Source organism: Eulemur rufifrons, chromosome 29 (genome assembly GCF_041146395.1).
Source record: "Eulemur rufifrons isolate Redbay chromosome 29, OSU_ERuf_1, whole genome shotgun sequence".
Lineage (NCBI taxonomy): Eukaryota > Metazoa > Chordata > Mammalia > Primates > Lemuridae > Eulemur > Eulemur rufifrons.
This window is the reverse complement of record NC_091011.1, coordinates 21530247-21554721: the sequence shown is the minus strand read 5'-3', so window position 1 is coordinate 21554721 and position 24475 is coordinate 21530247. Positions and strand designations below refer to the sequence as shown.

At 36.0% G+C, this 24475-nt stretch overlaps 1 protein-coding gene and 1 non-coding gene across 3 annotated transcripts in view; both read left to right on the top strand.

Moving 5' to 3' along the window:
• AVL9 (AVL9 cell migration associated) overlaps nucleotides 1-24475 on the top strand; it is a 55579-nt gene that overhangs the window by 20761 nt on the left and 10343 nt on the right. For both annotated transcript variants that reach the window (XM_069461344.1, XM_069461343.1), the window contains exons 4-12: nucleotides 514-585; nucleotides 3686-3775; nucleotides 4574-4640; nucleotides 5779-5819; nucleotides 6987-7025; nucleotides 11623-11692; nucleotides 12143-12678; nucleotides 21346-21480; nucleotides 22642-22861. In XM_069461344.1, the coding sequence (XP_069317445.1) occupies nucleotides 514-585; nucleotides 3686-3775; nucleotides 4574-4640; nucleotides 5779-5819; nucleotides 6987-7025; nucleotides 11623-11692; nucleotides 12143-12678; nucleotides 21346-21480; nucleotides 22642-22861 (1270 nt within the window). The remainder of the gene's footprint in view (nucleotides 1-513; nucleotides 586-3685; nucleotides 3776-4573; nucleotides 4641-5778; nucleotides 5820-6986; nucleotides 7026-11622; nucleotides 11693-12142; nucleotides 12679-21345; nucleotides 21481-22641; nucleotides 22862-24475) is intronic.
• LOC138377706 (U7 small nuclear RNA) lies at nucleotides 23793-23854 on the top strand. The gene has a single exon (XR_011231862.1). It is a non-coding gene; the product is annotated as a U7 small nuclear RNA (small nuclear RNA).

The following is a 24475-nucleotide window of genomic DNA, read 5'->3' as shown; positions in this document are numbered from 1 at the left end:
AGTGCTGGACTACAAGACAAGTCTGCCAGAATAGACTCCAGACAGCATAGAACAACTAACTTCACAAAACTGCTGACAATTCTTCCATCTCTAGAGAACACACTGTTTTTGTCATCTCTCAAACTAGCCTCTTGTCACCAGAAACAGTGGTCTCTGAAAGGGCTGCTCATTTTAAAACCAGAATCATCAATGATTGATTGGCAGTGAATGGTTGATTTGGGTGGGGTGGCTTATCTGTTAAGTGTTTTCCGTCAGATTATAAATTCCTTGAGAATAGGGATTGTCCCTTCACTGTTATATTCCCAGTGCCTACCACAGATTCTGGCACATAGTGCCCATGCTGACATTTATTCACTCAATAAATGTTTTCTGAGAGTTTCAATAAATATTTTTTGGATTTAACTAAATGCAAGAAATTTCTTCTATTTAATTGCTATTTTTGTATTGAAAACCTATGGCTTTTAAAATATTACTATGAAGTATTTCTGATAAGTGACTATTTGTTTATAATAGGCATTGAAAGTAAGGCAAGCAGATATCACCAGAGAAACCGTTCAGAAAAGTGTCTGTGTTCTAAGCAAGCTGGTAAGAGACCAAGTAACTTGTTCATGTTGGTGTTAAATATTCATGGCAGATTTTTATTTGAGGATAAGGCATTATTAGAATAAGAGATTTATGAAAACAATAGTATATTAAAATTAGTCAGGGGCTTATTATTTATGCTCTGGCATCTCCTCATTCTCTTGCTTTTCAGCAGTTTTATTCTCATTTGCACCTTACCCAAGACTAGGTAAGAGGAAGATCTGATAGGTTATTGGTAAGAAAATTGACACTTGACCAAAATGAAGTAGCTGATATATTTTGATATATTTCATTTATGTTTTTTGTTTTATCACCAAGACTTTGGATAAATAATACTTTACTAAAATTCAAAACATCATAATTACTCAGATTTTATTGATGATATAGAAGTTCATGACTATTGCAGTGAAAAATTTTAGCCTTAACTTGCTCTTTAAATTTTAAAATGTTTGAGAAAAGGAAATGACATAGTGAAATTGTACGATAATGGTACATCAAAATTATATTCCTTCTATGTACAAGTTGGTCAGATGCAAGTGTGTAATCATTTTAACTTTTTATTTTTAAAAAGAAAATATATAACATTTCTTGTTTTTCATAGCGGTCTTCATTAAATCATTTTCAGTGTTCCATGTTTATTAGTATAGGATAATAACACCTTTACCAGTGATGTCAAATGTCTAATTCTACTTGTAAAATACAGTCTTGAAAATCCTCTTTGTGGGGAACAATCCAGATTTGTGTCATATTAATTATCTTAGATCTGTATGATTACTGTATGTAACCATTTTTGCAGTTAACCTAAACCAAAATTGAGAATATTTCATTGGCCTAGTCACCAAGTATTATATGTAGGTTTTGTTTAATTGTTTCTTCTACAATTGTCCAGTTTCCTATATATATGTAGGGAATTAATTGTAGTTTTACAAAATAGAATTTATTTTGGCTTCTATTACTAAGCTAAAAAAGAAATCCTGAATAATAAGAATTTAGTACTGTGGGCCGGGTATGGTGGCTCACACCTGTAATCCTAGCACTCTGAGAGGCCAAGGTGGGAGGATCGCTTGAGCTCAAGAGTTCGAGATCAGCCTGAGCAAAAGCGAGACCCCATCTCTACTAAAAGTAGAAAAAATAGTCAGGCATGGTGGTGTGCACCTGTACTCCCAGCTACCTGTGAGGCTGAGGCAGGAGGATTGCTTGAGCCCAGAAGTTTGAGGTTGCTGTGAGCTAGGCTGATGCCACAGCAGTCTAGCCCAGACAACAGAGCAAGACTCTGTCTCAAAAAAAAAAAAAAAATTTAGTACTATGGGCCTTAATAATAGGATTTTGAAGATGAGAATATTTCTTCCAAGATAGTAATTTTAAATATAAGGTGAGAATAGTCTCCTGGAAAAGGAATGGTTGTTATAAAAAGCCCTAATATCAGAAAAATTGGTTGATTGCTAATCTGATTCCTGTACACAGTTTCTAGAAGGGTAGCCTAGAAAATATATATCATGCAATTACTTTTTTATACTAGGCCAGAGGCCCAAAGCGTAAAAGTACCAGATATTAAGGGAAATGTGACATGTTGAGAGGATTCCTGAGTGATCATTCTTCAAAGGACAATTATAATAATGATAGATTTATTGACTGCCTACCATATGAAGCATTAATTCTGTATCAGACACTTTTTATACGTAATTGTCATTTCAATCCTCATAACAACATTGAGACATATTTACCATTCTCATTTTATAAATAAAGAAATATCTCAGAGAAAAAATGTCTAATTCTCATAGACATGTAACTACCAAGTGATAAAATTGGGGTAAAAATCCAGTTTTATCTGTCTCTAAAACAGACACAAGGGATAGGCAGAGGTAGCTAACCCAAAAAGTTCCAGTTGTTCATAGAGCATTGTAATCTATATATAAAAACAAAATGATTTTATACTCAGGTGGTAATAATGATATAATAACAAGGATATTGGGGGGAAGAACTATTCCACTATTACTTATTTTAACTAATTAGAGTATATATACAGTATTGGTCTCTACATCCTGGAAAGGACATAGAAATGAGAAAACATCTAGAAAAGAACATTACAAATAAAAGGATGGAAATGGTAGAAATGGATCTTAAATAGAGAAATAAAAATTAAGGAATAATTTCAAGTATACAAAAGAATATTATGAGGCCAGGTGCAGTGGCTCGTGCCTGTGATCCCAGCACTTTGAGAGGCAGAGGTGGGAGGATGGCTTGAGGCCAGGAATTCAAGAGCAGCCTGGCAACATAGTGAGACCCTATCTCTAAAAAAAAAAAAAAAAAAAAAAATTAGCTAGGCTTGGTAGCGCATGCCTATAGTCCTAGCTGTTGCGGAGGCTAAAGCAGGAGGATCACCCGAGCCCAGGAGTTCAGGGTTGCAGTGAGCTGTGATTATGCCACTGCACTCTAGCCTGGGCTACAAAGAGAGACTCCATCTCTTTAAAAAAAAAAAAAAGATGGAAGATGCAGGGTAGGTATTCTAATCCTCCACAGAGGACCAAAAAGGTGGAAATGAACTTAAATTTAATCATGAATGTACAACTAGATATAAAAACAGCCCGCTATAAGGAAGATTAAATGTTACCAAGGTAGCAGAACAGTACACAGAATTAAAATATGTTTTAAATCTTATAATAATAATAGCTAATCTTCTAGTCTTTCTCTGTGTCAGATATTTTTTACTAAGTGCTTTCATCTGTTATTTAATCCTTAAAAAATCAAATAAGATGCATTGTCTATTCATTTAATGTATTGTCTTTTCATATACTCACGTTCAGATCAGCAAGTAGAGGGGTGGAGAGTTAAGTGCCCAGAGTTATGCAGTGGAGTGATGGAGCCAGGCCCAGAAAGCCTGAGCTGCACACTCTTAACCGCTGTACCGTGAGTATTTTAGATACTTTTCACCTGCAGCCAAGGAGCTAGAACATAAGACTTCAGAGCTTTTAGCTATGAATAATAGGGCACTAAAGTTGATAGCTACTAACTTTTTTCTCCCTGTTCTCTTCAAATTAAAAAGTTGTAGGGTTGTTTGTTTGATTATCATCAACCTAATGGTAATTTCTCTTTTTTCTTTAAGCCTCTCTATGGCTTACTCCAAGCAAAACTTCAACTCATTACACATGCATATTTTGAAGAAAAGGATTTTTCCCAAATTTCCATTCTAAAGGTAACTTTATACCCCTCTATAGATGTGTTTGGCTAAAGATGGATTCATGAATCAAGTAAATCTTGTCAGTAATATTATGAAGAATAATCATTTATTAGCTCAAGAAAGACATACTTCTTTGCATGTCTTCTGTGAATTAAAAACTGAAGGACCAGGGATCTGCCCAAATACTACATTTAACCAAATTGTCTTTTTTTTTTTTTTTTTTGAAATAATGACTAAAAATAACTATAACTAACATTAATGTTTTTCTTAATGGATCCTAACTCTTTTGCTATGGCATTGCTTCTATAAATTTGCTTATCTTATTAATAAGCTGCACAGTATGTTATATATCAGGCTTCTGCTTCATAGCACCCAGAAAAACCACATGACTATTTTATTGAAGGTGGATAATGTGTTTTTCTCAAGGTTGCCATTAAGGTACAGAGATTGGAGCTCTCCTGGATTCTGGTGGGAGTAGGACAGTTAAGTACTTAGCAAGGAAGCAAAGGGAATTTATCCTAGAAGCTTATACCACCATGTGAATGAATTAAGCTCTACCATGTAAAGGAAGAAAGGAATACTCTGTATAGTTTTTCACACTTCATGCTCACATCTCTTCTGATTATGTCTGGAAGAGAAGGAATGAGTGCTGGAAACTGGCAGGGTTTCAGAGAGACCTTGATTGTTTTTTAATTTAGTGCCTATAAAAAAAACTACTTCAGTTAAGGAACCAACTTTTTTCTGATCATCATATTTCTGATTCAGTGTCTAAAATAATAGTAAAATGTTCTAAACTCAGTCTGTATTTTATAGGAGCTTTATGAACATATGAATAGTTCCTTGGGAGGAACTTCATTAGAAGGATCCCAAGTATATCTTGGTAAGTAACTTTTTTACAAGTTAGAAGAGATGCCCCTATTTCTTTTTGTTTGGCAAACTGAGTTGCATGTAAAACTTTGTGATCAGAATACATCTTCATATGGGATCTAAGTTCTTCAACATTTGAAGCTGCTTCTTCCTTAAATATCTTCTTAGCCAGTATTTATACTGAGAAGAGTTATTATATCATATTTAGCAATATTTACAACTATTATTATACAGGGGGAATTTCTACTTTTCAGAAAAGTAATGGAAGTTTTTTCTCTTTGCATTAACGCTGACCAGCTCAGTGCCCTGTCCTAAGGGAAGGAGGGCAAGAGAGAAAGCTGCTCAGCTTTCTAAGATTCTTCAGGTTGGGGATTTTGTTTAATTTAAAGTGTCTTGACAACCCAAAATATCCATTGGTATCCAAGGTACTCAGTGGGCAACTCAGTAAATATCCTTTTCGTGATAAAAAAAAATTTTTAATCACATAGTGGTTTGTGCTTGCTCATTTCCTATTTCAGCATGAAGTAGCCAATTGTGGAAGTTTATTATTGCAATTCTGCGTGTAGTGTAAGCTATTCACAGAGCTTCTATTCTGAGAACATATTTTTCCCTACATTATGTTTTCTTGTACTGTGGCATTTCAGGCAGATGATTGGAAAAGACTGTGTTTCAGAAGTAATAATTGAGTGCAATGACCAAAAACTGTGTTTAAATGATTGACTGCCATGATAAACTTTATCATTTCTGAACTTGGATAGTTTATGTTTGTAGAATGGAGGAAGATGTTAGACTTGCACTGTCCAAGCAGTAGCCACTTTCCACATGTAGCTATCTACACTTAGATTAAAATTAACAAAAATTAAATAAAATTTAAAAGTCAGTTTCACTTAACTGCATTTCAAGAGCTTAGTAGCCAGGTCTGACTAATGTATTGGACAGGGCAGGTTTAAAACATTTCATCCTTGCAGAAAGTTATGTTGGACAGTACTATTTCTAAGTATGTGTACACTTAACCAAATATATAAATATTCGAATATTTCTGTATTCCTACTTTCTTTTTTTACGTCCTTTCCTTTAAGGGGAAAAGTAAGCTTTCTTCAACAAAAACAATAGATTATATTCACAGATTAGCTTTTTTATTAACATTGTAGGTCTGTCTCCTCGAGATCTTGTCCTTCATTTTCGACACAAGGTATGGTACATTGTTTAATTTATGATCTGCAGTACTAAGATGGGAGACACTGTTCTTTTATTATATTCATTTAACTGGCAGATTCATCGTGCTACATCAAATGCAGATGTGGCATACTGTGTTTTAGTTCTTCTGAGACAGTGCTTGGTCTCATAACTGTACAAAGTTGAAAATGTTGGTAGTGTTTATATCATAGAAATTAATTAATTAATTTATTTATTAGACAGAGTCTCACTCTGTTGCCCAGGCTAGAGTGCCGTGGTGTCAGCCTAGCTCACAGCAACCTCAAACTCCTGGGCTCAAGAGATCCTTCTGCCTCAGCCTCCCGAGTAGCATGCGCCACCATGCCCAGCTAATTTTTGCTATATATTTTTAGTTGTCCAGCTAATTTCTTTCTATTTTTTTTCAGTAGAGACGAGGTCTCACTTTTGGCTCAGGCTGGTCTCCAACTCCTGAGCTCAAACAATCCACCTGCCTCAGTCTTCCAGAGTGCTAGCATTACAGTTGTGAGCTACCACACCTGTCCTGTATCATAGAAATTTATAGAAGAATACTGGCTGTTGACTTCTTTGCAGCATAGGGCATTTTTTTCTATTGCCTTTGTAATTTCAGCTATCATGAAATTAGATTAGAAAGAAGCATGTTTTGATCTTGCAGCATATTTTATATGTTGCCCTGAGAATGGAATATTTTCTGGTAAAGTATCTATATATACTTATGTCTTCTGATCTCTATTATTAAAGTATATATTGTCTAGGACATAAACACATTGATTATTCATTTAACATTTATTGAGCACCTACAATGTAAACACCCTGGACATTCAGAAATAAATTAATAGTCCCTGCCCTTTAAGGAGCTTGCAAAAATTTCAAGCAAAAATGGCACCACTCCTTCAATAAAAGATAATTTCAATTAGAGATTTGAGTGATTTTCCCATTTTTTAGAGGACACAGGTAATATTTAATTTCTCAGTGTAAGTTCATAATTTTTCATATATTTTTAAAAGTACCGTGATTATTGATTAAATGATATATGGTGTGTTTGAGGAGGGGAAAAGGCAAATGAATGAGTTTCTCTTTTTATAATCTTTTTTTTTCTTTTTTCATGACAGCCTACTATTGAGTATTTTCTCATTTTAATACTACATTTCTTTTTTTTCTACAGGTCTTAATCCTATTTAAACTAATTCTTCTTGAAAAAAAGGTGAGATTCAAAGGGAAAGTATAAAATATCTATCTTTATTGAAATTTTTTCCTTATAACAATATTGAAACTAATGATAAAGTATTAGTTTATCATTAGTTACTAAAGACACTTTCAGCCTATCAAATTGTGGTGAGCTGAAGCACATATTCTTCACTTCTGTAGAAGTATAAATTCATGCAGCCTCCCTGGAAGCATTTTGACAGTGTATTTATCAGTATGGTTTCTGCTACAGGTAACAGAAAACCCAATTTTAAACTGACTTAAGTAAAATAGGAATGTACTGGCTAACTTAAGATTTCTGAGGTGGTTGACTCAGTGGTTCAGAGTGTAAGTACATACCTAGGTTTTTTTCCATCTCTTTATTCTGTAGTCCATAGTGCTAACTTTATCCAGAGCCTGGTTTCCCTTGTGGTGTAGGAAACTAACTGCCAACAGTAATTGGGCTATTTGCTCCCTTAATCATCACTGGTGGCAGACATAATACTGCCTCCTGAACCATTTAATAAGAATTCTTTTCTTTCAGGCCACAGCGGGTGCCTACCCCTGAGCCAATAATTGTTTCCAAAGACATACTTGCATTGATTGACTTAAACTTGGGTTCCTGACCGCTCACTAATACAAAGGGATGTGACTGACATGATTGGTTTAGACTAGGGGTGGGGAACCTGCAACCTTGAGACCACATATGTCCTTCTGGATCTTTGAGTGTGGCTTTTTGGGTGAATCCATTTTACAGAACAAATCCTTTTAGGGCCCCACAGCCAATTTGGCCCACTGCCTATTGTTATAGATAAAGTTTTATGGGAAAACAGACCCTTTTATTTGCATATTGTTTATGGCTACTTTCACACTATAGTGGCAGAGTTGATTAGTTGGGACAGAGACCATATGGCCCAGAAAGCAAAAATATTTATTATCTGATCCTTTGTAGAAAAAGTTTACTAAACTCTGGTTTAAACTAATCAGGAGCCATCCCTGAATCTGAGACCAGTTTTATATACCATATTACTGTGCTCAGTGGAGTAGGGGTGGAAAGGATATTGGGGGGTCAACTGTGCACAAAGTCTACTGTGGTTCACTACCTTAGAAGTATTTATTCCTTTAACCTAGTTATTCTTCTCTCAGAGATTTATTTTCAAGAATTAATCTGAGTTGGACACAAAGCTCTATCTAAGAGACTATCACAAAATCATTTTTAATAGTGAGTTATATTCATTGAAAAGGGACCAGAAGAAAAGATAACAACATAGTTTGGTGAGAATATAGGATATATTTTTTTAAAAGGAAATACTTCTCTGTATCATACTTTTCTACAAGAAATGTGTATTCCTTCTTCAAACAGGAAAAAAAGTAAACTTTTTAAAAAATTAATTCATATAATACTGTGATATTTCAAAAAACTTAAATTTTTACAATTGTTATAAAATACACATAACCTAAAATTTACTTTCTTAACTGTTTTAAGGTGTATAGTTCATTGGGATTAAGTGCATTTACATTGTTTTACAACCATCATCACCATCCATCCACAGAACACTGTCAACATGCAAAACTGAAACTCTGTCCCTATTAAAGAATAACTCCATTCTCCCCTCCCCTTGGCCTCTGGCAGCCTCTACATTCTTTCTCTGAATTCAACTACTGCAAGTTCCCCATATGAGTGGAATCATGCAATATTTCTTTTACTGACTAGCTTATTTCACTTAGCAAAGTGTCCTGAAGGTTCATGCATGTTGTAGAAAGTGTCAGAATTTACTTTTTAAGGATGAATAATATCACAATAGCTATGCCACATTTTGTTTATCCATTTGTAACAAGAGGTGGCATCATTCAGTGTGCTATTGATACTGTGCTATTGATACTGCAAATATGCAGACATTTAATCAAATACCTATAGAGGAAAGAAGTGTATCACATTTTCTTATAGAAAGATTTTATGATTATAAGATTGCTTTAAAATTTGTGCCCTGACCCTAGGCCTTTCTGAATTTCGCAGGGGTGATAGTTGTTTAAAATCACAGAAGATGTTATGTCAGCCTGAGCTAAAAAAAGAGAGAGAAATCACAGACGAGACTATTAATAAAGTCCTATGTGATTTCTCCTAAAATATGGCCTATGATTTAATTGTTTAAAAAAACTCAGTTTGCTTTGATGGCGTATGCCTGTAGTCTCAGATACTCAGGAGGCTGAGGTGGGAGGGTCACTTCAACCCAGGAGTTCCAGTTTAGCCAGGCAGCATAGTGAGACACCATCTCTTAAAGAAATATATATATATATATATATATATTATTATTATTTATTTATTTATTTATTTTTGAGACAGAGTCTCACTCTGTTGCCCAGGCTAGAGTGCCGTGGCGTCAGCCTAGGTCACAGCAACCTCAAGCGATCCTCCTGCCTCAGCCTCCTGAGTAGCTGGGACTACAGTCATGTGCCACCATGCCTGGCTAATTTTTTCTATATATATTTTTAGTTGTCCAGATAATTTCTTTCTTTCTTTTTTTTTTTTTTTAGTAGAGATGGGGTCTCACTCTTGCTCAGGCTGGTCTCGAACTCCTGACCTTGAGCGATCGATCCTCCTGCCTTGGCCTCCCAGAGTGCTAGGATTACAGGTGTGAGCCACTGCACCCAACCTTAAAGAAATTTTTTTTTTTTTTTTTTGAGACAAAGTCTCACTCTGTTGCCCGGGCTAGAGTGCCATGGCGTCAGCCTAGCTCACAGCAACCTCAGACTCCTGGGCTGAAGCGATCCTACTGTCTCAGCCTCCCGAGTAGCTGGGACTACAGGCATGCACCACCATGCCTGGCTAATTTTTTCTCTATATTTTTAGTTGTACAGCTAATTTCTTTCTATTTTTTTTCAGTAGAGACGGGGGTCTCACTCTTGCTCAGGCTGGTCTCGAACTCCTGAGCTCAAACGATCCGCCGCCTCGGCCCCCCGAGTGCTAGGATTACAGGCGTGAGCCACCGTGCCTGGCCAAGAAATATTTTTAAAAAGTCAATTAATGTAGGCAAACCTTTGTTTGTTTTAAACTAATTTAATATTAGCCAGTGTCAGTTTCAGTACAATAGCTAACTGAATCCTGTTTCTAATTTATTTTTTGTCATTTGTTATTCTGAAAAAATGCCAAACCCACTGAAAAGTTAATGGAGTAATGCAATCAACACCTTTACACCATTCATCTGCATTTACCAGTTGTTAACATTTTGCCATTTTGTATCATATTGCTTTATATATGTTCATTTTTCACCCTGAATCATTATACTTTGCAAGTAATTTGTAGATATTGTGGTACTACACCCCTAAATGCTTCAGGATATATTTCTTAAGAATAAGGGTATATTCCTACATAACTGAAGTGCCATTTTCACATTCAAGAAATTTAACAGTGAGGCAGGCTGTGGTGGCTCATGCCTGTAATCCTAGCATTCTGGGAGGCCATGGCGGGAGGATCACTTGAGTCCAGGAGTTTGAGACCAGCCTGAGCAAGAGAGAGACCCCCTCTCTACCAAAAATAGAAAATTAGCTAGGTGCAGTGGCATGCGCCTATAGTCCAGCTACTCAGGAGGCTGAGGCAAGAGGTTGAGGTTGAGGTTGCAGTGAGCTATGAGGACACCATTGCACTCTACCTGGGGTGATGGAGTAAGACTCTCTCTCAAAAAAGAAAGAAAGAAAAGAAATTTAACACCGATAGAATAAATTACAATCTAATATACAGTTTATTTTTAGATTTCCCCCATATGTCATGATAATGTCCATTACAGCTGATTGTTTTCAGTCTGGGATCCATCAAGGATCATGTACTACAGTGCCAGCCCTCTTTAATCTTAAACAGTTCTACCACTTCTCATTCTTTTTTTGTTTGTTTGTTTTTGTATTTCATGACATTGGCACTTTTAAAACAATCCAGATTAGTGTTATAAAATGAGATTTGTCTGATTATTTTCTTGTGGCTAGTTTCGGATTAACCTTTTTTTTTTTTGAGACAGGGTCTTCCTCTGTTGCCCAGGTTAGAGTGCAGTGGCCTCATCGTAGCTCACTGCAGCCTCCAACTCTGGGCTCAAGCGGTCCTCCTGCCTCAGCCTCCTGAGTAGCTGGGACCATAGACATGAACTGCCACACCTGGCTAATTTTTATATTTTTGGTAGAGATGGGGCCTCAATATGTTGCTCAGGCTGGCAGATTAAACTTTTTTAGCAAGAATGCTACACAGGTGGTAGTGTGTCCTTATCAGGACATGACATCAGGAGGCCCATAACTATTTGTAGGAATATTATTGGTGACGCCAAGTTTGATCATTTGATTGAGGTGATGGTTGACACCTTAATAGGTAATTTGTGGGATGATAAATTAGAGACCTTGTGAATATCCTGTTGCCCAACAACCTTTCCCAGTAGTTTTAGCATCCACTGATAATTTTTATAATACCTGAATCATGGTAGATGCTAAATGGTGATTTTCTATCATTACTTCTACATTTATTAGCTATTAATCTTCTGTAAAGAAGAATTTTTCCCTCTCTTCTCCTCTCTCTCTTTTTTTTTTATCATTGTCTCATAGGTTTTCTAATTTAATTTTAATTGAATCTATTTTAGGTTCTTTTTTATATTTCTCCAGTGAATAAATTGGTGGGTGCACTGATGACTGTGCTTTCCCTTTTTCCAGGTAAGAGGACAGCAGTATCTACTCTTTGCTTTGTTTAATTTGTACTGGAACTTAAACTTTCAATAATAAAAATTTTCAAGGATCAGCTCATTAGGGTTAATATTTCCATTTTAAGGTACCAACTCATAGGTAATAACGTATCTTTTTTTCTTTTTGTGTGTGTGTTTTTTTTTTTTTTTTTTTTTTTTTTCCTATTTTATTATATTATCATGCTGCTCCATGGGTTGGAGCAATAACATATCTTTTTAATGTGACATTTTCCTTTTGGCAATAAGTTTCTCTCTTTTGTCTGTGTTTTCTTTCTATTCTTTTTTTTTTTTTTTAATTAAAATGTGGGTAATCATAGCTTATTATAATTTTTATGAGTTCCATTATATAAAATAATATGCAGCTCTTATTTTCTTCCATTTTATTATAAACCAAACTATTCTTCAACATTGTATATTTTAGGCATGATTGAACATGGCCTCGGTGACTGTTCTCAATACAGGCCCCGAAAGAGTATGTCTGAAGATGGTGGGCTTCAGGAAAATAATCCACCTGCATATGATTTTGTTTCTGCATCTGTTTCTGACATTTCAAATACCAACTTGGGGACTGTCAAGAAAGTCATGGCAGGAAACCATGGAGGAGATGCTGCCATCAAGACCAAAGAGCCTTTGTTCCAAGTAGATAACAACAGCAAAGAGCAGGAACCCAGCGATACCAATCAATATTTGAAACCTCCATCTCGCCCATCTCCGGAGTCTTCAGAAAGTGACTGGGAGACCTTGGATCCTAGTGTCTTAGAGGACCCTAACTTAAAAGAAAGGGAACAGCTAGGGTCAGACCAGACAAACTTGTTTCCGAAGGACTCTGTTCCCTCAGAGAGTCCTCCAATTACTGTACAACCTCAAGCTAATACAGGGCAGGTGGTCCTGATACCAGGACTCATTTCAGGTTTGGAAGAGGACCAGTACGGCATGCCCCTGGCCATCTTCACAAAGGTAAGATATGTGCTTTATCAAGTTCCTTAGAGAATATGACAGAATCCTTTTAGAGTTTAACATTCATTGTTGAATACGTTTTCAAGTCAAAAAATTTTCCTGAAAATTGCAAAATACATACCAAAAATATAGTTCTGTGACTGAAGTGTAAGACTGTAGAGAAGTAATTCAGGGGGTTTTGATTTGAAAGAGTTTTGAAACTTAGTAGATAAGAGGTCAGCAATCACTGTATTGGGTCTGTTTTTAATTCAGGCTTCTCTCATCTTAATTCAGGATGAATAGAGGAAGTCCAGTCTTGATTGTACTTTATGAATATATATTAAAATACTGTAATTCTAAAAGCTACAATTTTAAAAGAAAAACATGCTTAGATTTCTTTGGGCTCAAGTGATCCTGCTGCCTCAGCCTCCCAAGTAGCTGGGACTACAGGTGCCTACCACCACGCCCAGCTAATTTTTTTTTAATCATTTTTTTGTAGAGATGGGGTCTTGCTATGTTGCTCAGGCTGGCCTCAAGTGATCCTTCCAACTCAGGTCTCCCAAAGGGCTGGGATTACAGTCGTGAGCCACCATGCCCAGCCAGGATATCATTTCATAATGTCAGTGATACATTAAGATGGTGCAGTGGACTAGAGTTAAACTGATGCCAATACATATTCTGGAAATTAACATTATTTGTACATTTTTGGTTTTGGTTTTATCCTATTCAGGAAAAATTGTTTTATTGCTATTTGTAAATTATTTTTCAAAATGGAGCAAACAAAAAAATTCCATTTCATTCCTTACTCTACAAATACAGTTGTTGGCAGTATCTGCAGGGGCTTGGCTCTAGGAACCCTCCTTTATAAATATCCACAGATGCTCAAGTTCCTTATATAAAATGGTGTAATATTTCCAGATAAGCTATGTACATCTTCTTGTATATATACATTAAATAAATCTTTGGATTGCTTTATAATACCTAATACAGTGTAAATGCTATGTAAATGTTATAGTGTATTTTTAAAAATTCGTATTTTTATTGTTATTTTTTCCCCCAAATATTTTTGATCTGAGGTTGGTTCAACTCAGGATGCAGAACCCACAGATATGGAGGGCTGTATTTATTGCCCCCTTATGTGCCATTCTCTGTACTGGGCTCTAAATTCTTGTCATCTGTAATCTTCAGTCTACCATGAAAGACAAATATGCCTTTCCTATAACTAGAACAAAGTATTGTGTTTTTCCCTAAATACCATCCAACTGTTATCCATGAAGTAAAGCTTTGTATGGAAAAGAAAGATGGGTAGTGTTGGCTAGAGCATTGTATTTCTTCCTCCCCTATACTCTTTGATAAATTCTTTCTGGGTTTATCCAACTTTGCAAAAAAGTACTTGACCAGAGTCGTCGTTGGTGAATAGTTAACAGAGAATGCTGTCTTTGTTCATTTTGTGGCTGCTGGGGATCCTGAAATTATCTTAACTGGTTTCGTGATTATGGTATACAGTTTCTTAAAACTGGGATTTAAGAACCTGAGGAGAAAATTCCAGTTTCTCAAACTACTGGGTACAATAAGTAGTCACAAATTGTGGGCTTTCTGAACTAAGTGTCATGACTTCCTGTACCTTTTGGAGCCCTTGCTTTGCTGTTTCACCATCTGTCCTCTAATTTTGTTCATTGTGGAGTTATGAAGAGGGAAATTAACTGGGGAGGGACATTGGTGGTTCTTTGTTTGATTTAAGATGGGATCTCACCATGTTGCCCAGGCTGGAGTGCAGTGGCTATTCACAGGCATGATCCCACTACCAAGCAGCACAGGAGTTTGGACCTGCTCTGTTTTCAACCTAAGCCATTTTACCGCTCCTTAAGCAACCTGGTAGTCCCCTACTTTAGGAGGTCACCATATTGATTGCCGAACTTATTGCAGACATTTGATCAGCATAGTGCACTACAGCCCAGAACTCCTAGGCTCAAGCAATCCTCCTGCCTCAGCCTCCCAAGTAGCTGGGACTACAGGTATGCCACTGCACCTGGCAGGATTTTGGTTTTGTTTGTTGCGTTGCTCAATTAAACAAAGCAATGTAAAGATATATTTTGTGTCCTGTCAATAAACCATGTTTGGCAGAATATTAGATTTGTGTGCTTCATACAGTACCAGTATTGACTGTATGATGAGCTTACCACCATTCTTATGGTAAATAAAACATTTTTCTTTTTGGTTTTATGTTTTATTGTGTACTGATTAAAATCTAATTTGTTTAATCACAGTTTTAAGTGCAAATGCTGATTCAGTAACTTTGGAATATGAAATATTCTTAAAACTGAATCATCTTTAGGCTTTTTTTCTCTTAAAGTTCTTAAAATGTGAGTACAAAAGGAATTAGGTTACCAAAGCATCTTGAAAAGTAATTTCAAAAGTAGCCAGAGAGAAGCCTGGGTGCATGGGGAATACTGCTGTAGTGTATATGGTAGTTATCATATGAATAAACAGAAACAAGTTTCTACATAGTAAAACAATTACTTCTGGAAGAGACACCCTAGTTCTCTGGTCTTCTCTCTGGTACTTGAACTTATCTGAGGTTGTCAGTCATGTCAATCTCATGACAAGGCTTACCGTGTAAATGCTGTGGATGCTAGGTTCTAAAATAAGCTTGCACCTTTCCTGACCACTGATTCAGCAAATGTGGAGAAGAAACGGGTGCTGAGGAGGAATGGGTGGAGCTGGAGGCACCTGTGGGGTAGGCTGCCCATGGGAAGGGAGTGGAGAAACCAAAAGAAGTAGGAAAATTAGAAATTTTGAATTGTACCTATGTAATGTTTATGCTCTGTGGCTACACCACTTTATAACCAGAGAAACATTGAAGGGAAGAAAGAGGAAAATGGAAAAAAGATAGAGAAGAGAAGGTAGCTATTTTCAGATGTGAAAAGACAATCTTGAGGGCTTTTCTTCCGTTTTTCCCTGACTATAAATAAGCCTTCCTGCCTCACAACCAAAAGTGTCCTGAAATTGGCTGCACAGTGGAGCAAAACAGTTGATGTACGAGTGGCCAGAAAGGACTAGAGCCATTTCCCCCTCTTTTCCAGCTATGAGATAATAGCCATTATTTGATAAAATTAGTTGTTACCATAAATGGAACTCTGATTAGAAGTTACCTCCATACAATTACTATTTGTCAATTAAAAGTAAAAAGATTTTAAATAAAATTTAGATATTTTTTTTTAAGTTAACTCAGTCTGTAATTGAGTAAATGTGACTTTTAGTGTCACATTTTTGAGGGATAGGAAAGATGATTTTAGGTAACTACTTAAAAATTTTCTCTTTAGATTCTGCTGAGTTTTTAAGCTATTTTGGAAAAGCTCAGCAGCCACTTCTTAGTTTTTTTTAATTGCATGTATCTGGTACTTTTTAAAAATATGCACAATTGCCTCCACCAAAAGATCACTTCTTAATTTAGAATTCTCTTGTTTCAGTTTATCCATAACTTTTTAAATAAAATCATAAATTTATGAAAGTTAAAAGTATATGTAGTTGGAAACTACTCATATTAAACTCAACTAAGTATTGCTTTTAAGTTTATATTTGATTCACTTGCTTGCAGATTGTCATTTTCAAATTTAGGGAACCTACAGATAACCTGATTGACTACCTAAAAAATCAGGGATGCATATTTGTGTATTTTATAAAAGTGGTACTGTATTTTTTTCTCTCAGCATTATTCTTAGTTTCATCCATGTTTTGCATGAAATTATATATTATTACTAGGTAGTTTTCCATTATAAGACTATTCTGTAGTTCATCAGTTCTGCTATGGATAGACATCTACATTGTTTTTCAGTTTCTGGCTACTACAAATAATGCTGCTATGAAATTCTTATTTTCAGGAAACACATGCAAGAGTTTCTCTAGTATTCAATACCTAGAGGAAAGAATACTTGATCATAAGAAATGGATATTTTCAGCTGTACTAGATAATTCCAGACTATTTTCTAAAGTGGTTCTAACAATTTGCATTCCCACAAGCAATGCATGAGAGTTCCTATTGCTCAACATTCCCACTAGCACCTGATGTCAGATTTACTAATTTTTAGTCAATCTGATGATACCTTGTGGCTCTTAGTTTGCATTTTTCAGTAATCCCTATTGAGGTTGAACACTGTTTCATATACTTGTTGGCCATTTGGATTTCCCTTTGCATAGCATTGGTTCAAAGCTTCTTGATTGTCGCCCTGATGGTCTGATTTGCGGAGTGTCTTCATATAGATAACTTTTCTGTTTATCAGGTTTTTATACTTTATGGTTAGTGCTTTGGGATTCTTGTTTACAAACTCCTCCCTATCTCAAGGTCCTAAGAACAATCTCCTATATTATTTTTTAAAAGCTTTATAGTTTTGACTTTTACATTTTGGTTTTTATCTACCTAGAATTGACTTTTTGTGTTTGATTGGGGAAAGGAATCTGTTTCTAGACTATTTGTTATTCCACTGATGTATTTGTCTATCCCTGTGCCAATCCCCACACTTAATTACCACGTAAGTCATATTGTATAGAGAAAAGTCTTCTTGTCTTATTACTGTTCTTTAAGAGTTTCTTGGCTGAGTGCGGTGGCTCATGCCTATAATCCTAGGACTCCGGGAGGCTGAGGCAGGAGAATCGCTTGAGGTCAGGAGTTCAAGAGCAGGCTAAGCAAGAGTAAGACCCCCATCTCTACTAAAAATAGAAAAATTAGCTGGGCTTCCTGGCGTGCACCTGTAGTCCCAGCTACTCAGGAGACTGAGGCAGGAGAATTGCTTGAGCCCAGGAGTTTGAGGTTGCAGTGAGCTATGATGATGCCACTGCACTCTACTCAGGGTAACAGAGCAAGATTCTGTCTCAAAAAAAAAAAAAAAAAAAAGGTTTCTTAACTCTTTGTATTTTCACATCAATTTTTAGAATTAGCTTATCAAATTCTCATACAGATTGAGATTTTGATAGGGATTACATTTAAACCATAGATCAGTTTTGAAGAGAATTGACATCTCTACAATATGGAGGCTTCCAATTCATGAACATGTTTGTCATCCCTGACTAGAGAAGAGATGAGAAAATGGCACTTGGTCCTGAACATATCCTAGAGCTGTCCCTTCCAAGTCTCATGAGAGAAGGCACACTATGCTTTTGCAGCTCTTAGGCAGATTAGCTCATAATAGTTCTGTCAGATTCACCAAGTTGAAGTGTGCTTTTTGTTTGTTTTTTTGTTTGGTTTTATTTTTAGTAACTAGGCAGTTACATTGTTTGCTTTTCAGTGTGGTAAAAAACATGTAAAGTAAAATTTACTGTCTTTACCATTTTTAACAGTATAGTTGTGATAATTATGCTCACATTTCCATACTACAGGTCTACTTTTTTTCATCTTACAAAACTGAAGCTATACCCATTAAACAACTCCCCATTCCCTCGCTTACCCAGTCCCTGGCAACCACCATTGTTCTTTAAGTTTCTATGAATTTGACTACTTTAGATACCTCATATAAGTAGAACCATACAGAATTTGTCTATTTATGACAGGCTTATTGCTTAGCATAATGTCCTCAAGCTTCATCTATGTTGCAGCATGTGACAGGATTTCCTTCCTTTTTTAAGGCTGAATAATATTCCATTGTAGGTATGTACCACATTTTGTTTATTCATTCATCTGTCAGTGGATATTTGTGTTGCCTCCACCTCTTAGCTATTGTGAATAATGCTGCTATGAACATGGGTGTGCAAATATCTAATCTGTGTATATCTGGTGTTTTGTTGTTGTTTTTTGTTTTTTTTTGTTTTTTGTTTTTTTACAATACTACAGTTTCAAATATGGAAGTAAAAGTGACCTAGAAAAATGGAAAGCCAGGGGTAGGCTTGGACATGGATACTGCTTTTTGTGAAAGGACTCATGTTCTTGCTGCTACCATACATTAAGGACCTTTCAAAGACTTAGGCTAAACTGATCATTATTAAAAGTAATGGCACAATTTTTTTTTTTTTTTCTCTAAGAGACAGAGTCTCACTCTATTGCCCAGGCTGGAATGCAGTGGCACAATCATAGCAATCCTGAACTAGGAGTACAGGCACGTGCCACCATCCATACCCAGCTAATTTTTTTATTTTTTGTAGAGATGGGGTCTCACTGTGTTACGGATGCTGGTCTGAAACACCTGGCCTCAACCAATCCTCCCACCTCAGCTTCCCAAATATGGAAGTAAAAGTGCTGGGATTATAGGCATTAGCAACTGCGCCCAGCCATAATGCCACAATTTTAAAGCTATTTTGAACTACTATTTTAAATAATTTTATGCATGTGTAATACATTGTTTAATATTCAAAAGATTCCAAAGCATCTATAGTAAAAAATCTTCCTTTCTTCCCTCCCACCCCCCCCAGCCCCACTATCCAGCAGCCCTCTCCAGTGGCATCCAACATTATCAATGTCTTATGTTTGCTTCTCAAGGTATTTTATACATAAACAAATGCATAGCAGAAATGGTAGCAGAAAATGCCTATTTTTCTGCCCCCTTTTTTACGTAATATTCTCCAGAGATGAACTTCACTTCTTTTTATTGCTATAGGGTGTTCTTTTGTATAGATAAATATTTATTTAGTCCCCTATTCATGAATAGTTAGAATTCCAGTCTTTTGGTAGAGAATGCTGCTATAAATAACTTTTCATAAATATCTAGTCACACATGAGAAGGTATAACTGTAGAATACATTATAAAAAGTAGAATGCTGAGTGGATATAAGGGTATGTGTATTTATAATTTCATAAGGATTTAAAGCAATATTTGGGGGGAGGGGAGGGCAGGGTCCTGCTCCGTTGCCCAAGCTGGAGTGCAGTGGTGCAATCATAGCACTCTGCAGCCTCAAACTCAAGCTCAAGTTATCCTCCCGCCTTAGCCTCCTAAGTAGCTGGGACTACAGGCTCATGCCACCACCCCCAGCTAATTCTGTAATTTTTGTAGAAATGAAGTCTGACTGTGTTGCCCAGGCTGATCTCAAACTCCTGACCTCAAATGATCCTCCCGCCTCGGCCTCCCAGAGTGCTAGGATTACAAGCATAAGCCACCACACCTGGTCAAAAATATTTTTTAAAAGCTCTGAACTACTTATTTTTTTAAAACACACTTCTTAGTTTTGCTGATGTTATAGACTTAGCCAAGAATCTCATTGTTGATAATAAACTTTTCTTCTCTAACAGAATCAAGTATGAAATGTAATACTGTAAGCAATTAAATTAAGTTCTTATTATTATTTTGTAATATCAATCTTTTGTAATAATTGGCAGAGTGATTTTATCAAGGAGAATTCTCAATGCTAGTCAGGGGAGTGGATGTTCTGTGGGGGCTACATCAAGTGTGAAAGAGCTTTCCACGTTGTAATGTTTATGTTTGGAAACAGGCACCTGTTGGGGAGGTTGTCTATTGCTTTTAAATCTACAGCACACAAAGTCAAGCATGAACCAGTGAACCCTGAACCAGCTGTTTTGAATGATTCTGAATGAGCAGCAAGGATCCTTTTTGCCTGTAGTGACAAGAGGCCTGAGTTGAGAAGCACTATACTGAGTATCTCTAATGCATAGACATGGATTTATTTTTGATGCTTCTATCAATAGGGTTTGATCAAGCAGGGAAAGGCATTGTAAAGAATAAGAATAAAACCAAATTACTAGACCTATAGTCCAACTTTTAGAAGTCTACCCTCTCTTAAGTATTTAACAGCCACCTGTTAGGCACATACAAAGCACTCTCCTAGTTGCAGTGAAGAACATGAAGTTACAAAAGGAATATCTCCTGCCCTCAAGTTTGTCTCATGATGATAAACAAGATATCATCCAGATAACTACAATTCAGTATTTTAAAAAGTGATAAGACATAAAACATACAAAACTATTACAGAACTTGAGGCAGAACACAAGTTCAGGGTCTCAGGAAGTATGCTCTTCTGGCCTCAGACAAATCATGCCGCTTGTTGGAAACCTATTCTGATTTAGAATCTTTCCATATCCTTCTTCAGTGAATCATTCCAGTGTCAACCCCCTTACTCTCAAGATATATGCTGGGTTTTTTGTATATTTAAATTCCTGCTGTAGTTTAGCAATTCAATCATAATTTTCAGGGCAGTGCTATTTTCAAATACAACTCAAATGGAAATTAATTAAATATACAACTACTGCCAGTGTCATTTTTGCTTCAAATATTTAGTAGCAAATATCATAAAATATTTTTGCATGATTTTTAACAATAAAACATGCTATGTGGGCTTTGCTTTTCTTATAATAGTACTTTGTTATGTGCAGATGTATATGTTTTAAAATTTTAGTAGCTTTCTATGAAAACATGTAGTTTTTAATAAGCTTAATACTTCATTTCCTAAATGAAAAAGTCTAATTAATTAGTTACTATGGAGACTTTTAAACTGAACTGAAAGCAAAGTGATCAAGTAAGACAACCATTGTGTTAAACCAGGATTTGACCATTCATGGAGAAGATTAGCTAATCATTAACTGGAGACTCCCCTGGAATATTATCTTACTGAGTTGAAGATGAGCTGACTTAGGGACAGATAGAGCAGGGAAGAATGGGAGTTTTCTTTCCTACTGTTACCTCTCTAGGTTTAAAGAGAGAAGTGTCCTTTCACTTTTCTAATATTTTCTATTACTCTTGTAATTCGTAGGGATATCTGTGTTTGCCTTACATGGCATTGCAGCAGCATCATCTTCTCTCAGATGTCACCGTCCGGGGATTTGTTGCTGGAGCTACTAACATCCTTTTTCGACAACAGAAGCACCTCAGTGATGCCATTGTGGAAGTACGTTTATGTGTGAGTGTGTGTACTTGGCCCTGCTAGTCCCTTTTTTCATTTCTTAAATGTAATTGTGAGGGTATAGTCATGATAATGATTTCCTGTTCTATGCCGAACATTGTACAAGTGTAACTGATCTAATTCTTATAACAGCCCAGTAGGTAGTACTGTTACTGTCCACATTTTACACCTGGCAGAGGCTAAGGAACAGAGAGATTAAGTGACTTGCACAATATCAAACAACCAATAAATGGGTAAACCAAGATTACAACCTGGACAATATGGGTCTACCACAACCTAATGATTTTTTATAATGTGTTTATTGTTTGAATAATTTAAATCCTTCTAGCCTGTTTAATGTGCTCCTCGTATTAAGAAGAAGAAAGCTAGGAATAAATATTTGACATCAATATATAAAAAATGTAAATCATTTGTTTAATTTTACATTTGATACAATTTTTTTAAAAAAGAAATTTCAGCCACACGAAGGTTTTTGTAGTTTCTGATAGAAAGTATCAAAACATGCTTCTTGGGAAAATGGTTATAATATAATGAAAAATCCAGAATTCAAAAGTGTATTTATTACAATCCCAATTTTGAAGAATAAAAAATATTTATACCTTCCAAGACAGGAAGATACACAGGGTTGCTTTAACATTATGGGCTACATTCTAGTTCTGAAGTTGGTTAGTGGGTTCATGAATATGTGTTTTATTATTATACTTCAAAACTAACTTGAAAGTTATGTAATTTTTTTATATCAGGTGTTACATAATAAAAATATTTTAAGGTATCTATGTACTTAAAAGAAAACATTTTAAGGAATTATACTTGTTAAGTTAATTTTAAAAAAGGTATTAAAAAAAGGTAATTTTTACTGCACATGTATTTCTATATTTTCCAGAATATTTGCAATCTACATGAATTATTTTCATAATTCAAAATTATGTATTTATGTGTTTTTTAAAAACAGAAAATGAGCATTTTTTAAATAGCAAAAAAACTTCAGAGTAAAAAACCTGTCTCTTTCTTAGACTCACCTTTTGAGAATGGTACTATTCGTATTTTTTATTTCCAGCTCCAACCTCCCAGTAGTTACTCTTTAAAGTGTGGCATGGATATCTGCGTGAATGCCCAGACTCTGACTTGTACCCGGGTACCCTCTAGGTAGAAGAAGCTCTGATCCAGATCCATGATCCAGAACTCAGGAAGCTGCTTAACCCAACCACTGCAGACCTAAGGTTCGCAGATTACCTAGTGAGGCACGTGACTGAGAACCGGGATGACGTCTTCCTGGATGGCACGGGCTGGGAGGGAGGTGATGAATGGATCCGGGCCCAGTTTGCAGTCTACATCCATGCCCTGCTGGCTGCCACACTGCAGTTAGGTAAGGAACCACACAAAGCACACAGCCACTTTTTTGTTGTAATTTTTCATTTTGTGACATTTATGAGGTTTTGAATTGCACAAGAAGTACATATTCATTATAGAAAAATTACCAGTTACTCCCTCATACAGGGATAACCACTCTTAACATCTTGAGTACTTTATATCCCTCCAGATCTTTTTCTATGCATATGTTTTATATTTTGGTTTTATGGTATTTGGGGTAGTTTTTTTTTTTACAAAAATGGATCCCTTTATACATGTTTTCTGAAACTTTTTCTTTATAATAGAAATATGAACATATCAACATAACATGAATATCACTCACTTTTACATGGTTGCTTAGTATTTCATTGTGTGGAAGCATGTATCAGTTTTTGGCAGCCATTTATAAATATTGCTTACATGTTTTTAAGATACGTAAAGGGCAAAAAGAGATATAAAAAATAGAAATCATTGAAAATTACATTGTAAGTGATTAAACCTTCAAATTTATATCCCATTCTAAGAAATGTTATTATTCCTATTAAATGGTTAAAATGGGGCAAGTAAACATGCACTCACTCCTATATTAAACCTGTCTCATTCCCCTTAGGAAAAAATATATAAAAAATGAAAATGGAGCTCTGCAATGAGCTTTCCACCTTGGACATTGGGCGGGTATTCAGTAGAGTTGATGTTGTTCTTCAAAGTATGTTGAGCTTGTGTTTTTCCTTTTCTTCAATTATCTGTAACCACTGTGTTTTTTAATTGTAGTGAAATACACATAGCATAAAATTTTACCTTAATCATTTTTAAATGTACAGCTCCATAGTGGCATTAAACACATTCACATTGTTTTGTCAGTTGATTTTTTAAATCAACACCACCACCACGTCCTCCTCCCAGGTTAGTTCTTCACATAGTGTATATGGACTTTTAAACCCAGGCTTCAGTGTTACAGGTCTTTTAGAATTTGTCTAGCAGGTTTTCTGGTCCTCACCGAAAGACCCAAAATAATAAATAAACAAACCAACCCCAGGCTTCAGGGATGTTCTTCATTTGGAAAGGAAAGCTAAGGAACAAGTCTTCATTTGTTAATGGAGTATTTTTAAATGTCTGCCACTGCTACAAAGGTAGCAGCTGAGATGCCAAAATTAAATCCTCCAACCCAGAATCATTCAGTAATCTAGACAGAAAACCCCAATCTCCACTGTCATGTAGCTTCATGAGTAATGAATTTACCTTTTTAAAATATTTGCCCAGGAGGCTATGAGCACTCAATAAGAATAGTAGCTAACATTTTGGGGGGAACATTTAAATGTACAGGGACCTGTTCTGAGCACTTTACATCTAATATTTCATTTCATCTTCACAAAAATCCTGGAGGTAGATACCTTGTCATCCCCATTTTATAGAAGAGAAACTGAGACCAGATGTGGTGGCTCATGCCTGTAATTCTAGCACTCTGGAAGGCCAAGGCAGGGGGATCACTTGAGGCCGGGATTATGAGACCAGTCTGGGCAACACAGTGAGACCCCGTCTCTACAAAAAATACAAAAATTAGGTGGGCATGGTGGCACACACCTGTAGTCCCAGCTACTCAGGAGGCTGAGGCAGAATGATCATTCAAGCC